The following is a 5,420-nucleotide window of genomic DNA, read 5'->3' on the forward strand; positions in this document are numbered from 1 at the left end:
CACACACACACACACACACACACACACGCACACACACACGCTAAGTCACCTACAGACACACAAACACACACACACTACTTCACCTACAGACACACACACATGCTAATTTACCTACCGACACACACACACACTCTCCAGGTATTCCAACCTCTGCTTCATTGACATACACACTTGTACTTATGGCAGAAATACACATGTGCACCCAGAGGTGGGCAGAGGATCCAGCGGGGTCTCCATCGCCTGATGAGGGACAACTCTGTCCGGCTTCTTTATGTAGCATGAAAGCTAGCGTTAGCTAACTAGCAGCCAGCCCGCTTCTAAATACTGTAAATATCTTTTTATTATCTCAACACTTTAACAGTCACACTGAATCGGAGGACAGACTGGTGGTTTTGGGGGGGGTGTGGGGGGGCGGACGAGAGAGGTGAGACTGCACCAGTTTCCACCTGTGTGGGAAATACAGTACGAATCACACGGGTGCACAACAGCTGCTTGACTCCAGAATAATGAGAGGAAACGTTGATCTATGCACCGAGGAGTGGAAGTGTGTGTGTGTGTCTGTGTGTGTGTGTGTGTGTCAAGTACAGAGGGTTGAATTGTATATGACACGCTAAGAACTGGGGCATTACACATATAATATTAACTTTACTGCGGTAACAAAGCCAGCTTTGATGAACTGACTTCCCGCCGCGTCCCCTTGAAGACACACGCCTTGAAATCGCTCTGAAGTTCATTATCCGCCTCCCTCCGTCCTGATTTATTCATTAGCTCATTCGGTATGGGTGCCTTCGGACGGATCTCGTGGCTCTGTGGCAGAAAATAAAACACAGGGGTGCTTTTGGGAGGACCGATGATGTCTGTGGTAAGATAAACGACTTAGAGAAGCGAACACTGCAATCACAGCGAGATGCTATCGGCTCGTTCTCGGCGAGATGGGAGAGAGAACCCTGAGTTCACACACAGGAGGGAATAAAACGCCGGGTCTGCAGAACCGCTATTAGAGATTAAGTGGAATTACAAAAGGATCACGAGTGGAATTACAATGTCGGTACAACAAAAAACAAGAAGACGGGCAACCAGCCCGAGTGCAATGATTGGGTGCGGAGACCCAATATGGGCCAATATGGCCGCTATCCCCCCTTAACTGACTTTCAGTGCCGGTGTTCACTGAATGTGAATTATAGAGTGTGGTCTAGACCTGCTCCATCTGTAAAGTGTCTTGAGATAACTCGTTATGAATTGATACTATAAATAAAATTGAATCAATGTACCGTTCCAGCCCTAGCGGTCGCCGAGCACGGCTGCTTTCCTCCATCGGGGGACTCGGAGTTACGCTGATTATCCTCCCTGTTTGCTGGCGTTACACTGATTATCGTCCCCCTCTGAGAGGATCATTGCTCTTAATCCTTTGACCTAGCTACCTCTCCTTAACACACCTTGGATTAGGTCCTCTGCTGGTTGCCTGGCATTGTGGGGAATGGAGTAAACAATTAAGAGATTAAATGGCTTGGGCTAAATGCTGTTTTTTTTCTCAGCAGAGAGGACCCATTCTGGTCCATAATGCTCAGGTCTGGGCTCGCACCCAATCCCTTTTTCTTGTGTTGGCTCCAGTGACAGGCTTATATGCTCAATGCCGCTCAGATGGGCTCTCCGTTCTTTATTCTCTTTGCAGTGGTTTCTCCCCCCCCCTACACACACACACACACACACACACACATATTCAGAGAAGCTCTACTCAATCAAAGAAAAACCGGATTCCTCAGTGAACAAAGCCCTTCAGAGCTGCAGATCTCACAGCGCAGTTCATTAAAATTTCTTGACTTCTTGAACAAGGTCCGCAGTCATTCACAGGCGCGGTTCTCAGCACACTTTCGGGAAAGAAAACGATGACACAGCGGGACTGCAGGATGACTCAGTCTTTGTTGGCAGGCGGCGTGGCATCCAGATCTGAAGAATATTAAATCCTCCGCGGCGGTCATCTGAAGTAAAATTGCTGCCACGTTTGTTTTGAGGCTCGTATGGCCGGCCCGCGTCGATTAGACACGGACAATCAGGTCACTGCTGATTGGCTGATACGACAGATAATAACGCGTAACAGAAACACATTTTAGTTGCAATCCTGGCTTGAATGAGCTGCTTATAAAGCCACTCAGCTCTGGGAAAAAAAGGGCTTACACAGGGCCAGATGCAGACAATGGCATCGGGGTGGGATGCTCATTAAGATAAGGGGCTATCTGGGGGTGGGATCAGCCCCGCTGACTATGAGATGTGCTGAAGCTGCAGGCGTCAGGCCTCCGAGTCCGGAGGTAAGTGCATGACACCAGCAGTCAGTCACAGAGACGGAAAGACAGACGGACGGGTGGAGAGAAGGCCTGCCTGCCGAAAGGGTAAAATCCCTGACAGGTAAAGTCACCCCCAACACGGTTATTGACTGACGGAGCGAGAATTGTTTTCAGAGGCGGCGGTTTGGGGTCAAAACGCGTGGAGACGGTGAAGCAGACAGACAGTGACACACTGTGAAATACGGCTGTCCTCCACTAAAGAAAATCTCTGACGCATGTGTGATTTTGTCGACTTGGTCAAAGAGATGATTTAAGCAACAATCGGTCTGTTTGCTTTGAGCATAGACAGTTAAAGAGATGGACCAGCAGGTCCCGTTGCTCTGGACGGAGACCGGTATTAGAAGCTCTTTTCCGGTGATGCTGAGCGTTACTGCGCAGCCGCCAACTGAGCTGGAAGACGTAGATGTGACGTAGCAACGTGTCTGAAAGCTGTAAGTCTTCTGGTAGCTGTGCAAGAGAAATCTCAATCATTCCCAATCAGCAGAGACGGAGAGGAAGGTATATGTTAGGAGATAACATAGACACAGGCTAATTACTGCAAACTAACATGCTAGTTAACATTAACATAGACACAGGCTAAGTACTGCAAACTAACATGCTAGTTAACATTAACATAGACACAGGCTAAATACTGCTAACTAACATGCTAGTTAACATTAACATTGGCACAGGCTAATACTGCTAACTAACGTGCTAGTTATCATTAACATTGGCACAGGCTAATACTGCTAACTAACGTGCTAGTTATCATTAACATAGACACAGGCTAATTACCGCTAACTAGCATGCTAGTTAACATTAACATAGACACAGGCTAATTACTGCTAACTAACATGCTAGTTAACATTAACATTGGCACAGGCTAATACTGCTAACTAACGTGCTAGTTATCATTAACATTGGCACAGGCTAATACTGCTAACTAACATGCTAGTTAACATTAACATAGACACAGGCTAAGTACTGCAAACTAACATGCTAGTTAACATTAACATAGACACAGGCTAATTACTGCAAACTAACATGCTAGTTAACATTAACATAGACACAGGCTAAATACTGCTAACTAACATGCTAGTTAACATTAACATTGGCACAGGCTAATACTGCTAACTAACGTGCTAGTTATCATTAAACATCGGCACAGGCTAATTACCGCTAACTAGCATGCTAGTTATCATTAACATTGGCACAGGCTAATACTGCTAACTAACGTGCTAGTTATCATTAAACATCGGCACAGGCTAATTACCGCTAACTAGCATGCTAGTTAACATTAACATTGGAACAGGCTAATTAACGCTAACTAACATGCTAGTTATCATTAACATCGGCACAGGCTAATTACCGCTAACTAAAGTGCTAGTTATCATTAACATCGGCACAGGCTAATTACCGCTAACTTGCATGCTAGTTAACATTAACATGGACACAGGCTAATTACCGCTAACTAGCATGCTAGTTTTCCCGTCAAAACACAAATCTAAATCCCCATTCAGCTACTACTACGTGTCTCACCTCGTAACGGCGACTTCATGGCGGCTTCTACCATGCCCACCAGCAGCTGCAGGCTCTTGGGGTCTTGGGCCAGCCCGGAGGCGAAGGCGGCCAGCGCGTCGGCATGGCGGCCAAGGTACTGAAGGGCAACACCCTGTCGGAAGTATGCCTGCCCAAAGAGAGAGAGAGAGAGAGAGAGAGAGAGAGAGAGAGAGAGAGAGAGAGAGAGAGTCATCAGGGCTGAGCCACAGTATCAGGCTTTACACTAACACATTAGCAGACACACTCATTTCACGCCATTTGCATTTTTTCCACATGAGCCGTTTTCGGAACACGGCACCTCTCTCCTTCCTGCGTTCCCTTAATAGAGTGATCACTGGCCTTTTTTGTACTTGTTAATTGGATTATAAGTTTAACATAAATGCACATGTTACACTCCGGCTGGCTGCTTTTTTTTCATCAGGAGCAACTTATTGTTTTTCTCTTTTAATATTTGGTTCTCCTGTTTGCAGTGGGAGCCCACAAGTGGAGAACTGGGTATTTCCCTTGGGTTGCGTTTAAAAAAAATAAAAAATAAAGTACAGAGAAAGAATGAGGAGAAAGAGAGAGAGTTGCTTACTCAAGTCGGTCTGTAGCTCAATAAAAAGAACACCCATAAATACTTCATTCCCTTTGTCAGGGGCGCACCTGTGAAATATTAACACAACTGGCTGCAGTCGCACTCTCACATCAGACGGTGTCATGCTTTGGAGACGTGAACGGCTCTTCAAGCAGATTCGAGCGTTGGTTGCATTTGTCATCCAGTCAGTTATTCACAGAGCTGAGAAAGTCACATTGTTGTAGAGCGTAATAACTCAGCGCCGCCGGGACACAAAGTGCGTGTGACTGCCGGCGTGCTGCATCTTACCGGGAGACTAAATTGTTATTTTTGGAGGATTCCTTCAGAGGTGAAACTAAAACAGACGCGAGAGATCTGAGATCCAGCGCTCCATCAACGAGTGGTTTTATCCTCGTAATGTCGGTTTGGACTCACCAGAGGAAAGAGATCCGTTTCCAAGCAAGTGTGTGACGCAGTATGTGTGTGTGTGATAACTCTGACTCTGGTCCAGTTTGGTAAGAGGGTCAGAGAGAGAGAGGGAGCTAGATCCAGCTCAGTTATTCAAGATCCAATCCCTTAAATACCCCCCCCCCCCCCCCCCCCCCAAGAGAAAGCAAACGCAGTCAGAACTGTCATCTGGGCTCGTGTGTTATGATTCTACCAGCGTGTTATTGAGCTGATCCAGACAGTCAAATCAAAAAAGGATATAAAGTCGGAATTTCAAAATAAAAGGCATTGCTCTTGTAATCTTTGATCACTGAATGTAAATTATAGAGTGTGGTCTAGACCTACTATATCTGTAAGGGAGGGTTGGTGAATGGCGGACCCAAAATGCAGAGATGGAAGCAGGATGGCACCTGCTCATCAGATACACACTCTCTCACACACACACACACACAGTCGTATCTGCCTATCTTTGTGGGGACCAGTCATTGACATAATGCATTCCCTAGCCCCTAACCCTAACCTTAACCATCAAACCT

The 5,420-nt window shown here is 46.3% G+C and overlaps 1 protein-coding gene across 1 annotated transcript in view; it reads right to left on the reverse strand.

Moving 5' to 3' along the window:
* The window catches only part of LOC117945069 (tetratricopeptide repeat protein 28-like), a 210,715-nt gene that overhangs the window by 82,454 nt on the left and 122,841 nt on the right, over nucleotides 1-5,420 (reverse strand). Inside the window, exon 3 of the mRNA XM_034872322.1 lies at nucleotides 3,861-4,008. Coding sequence (XP_034728213.1) covers nucleotides 3,861-4,008 — 148 coding nt within the window. The remainder of the gene's footprint in view (nucleotides 1-3,860; nucleotides 4,009-5,420) is intronic.

This window comes from Etheostoma cragini, chromosome 5 (assembly GCF_013103735.1).
Source record: "Etheostoma cragini isolate CJK2018 chromosome 5, CSU_Ecrag_1.0, whole genome shotgun sequence".
NCBI classification, from domain to species: Eukaryota; Metazoa; Chordata; class Actinopteri; order Perciformes; family Percidae; genus Etheostoma; species Etheostoma cragini.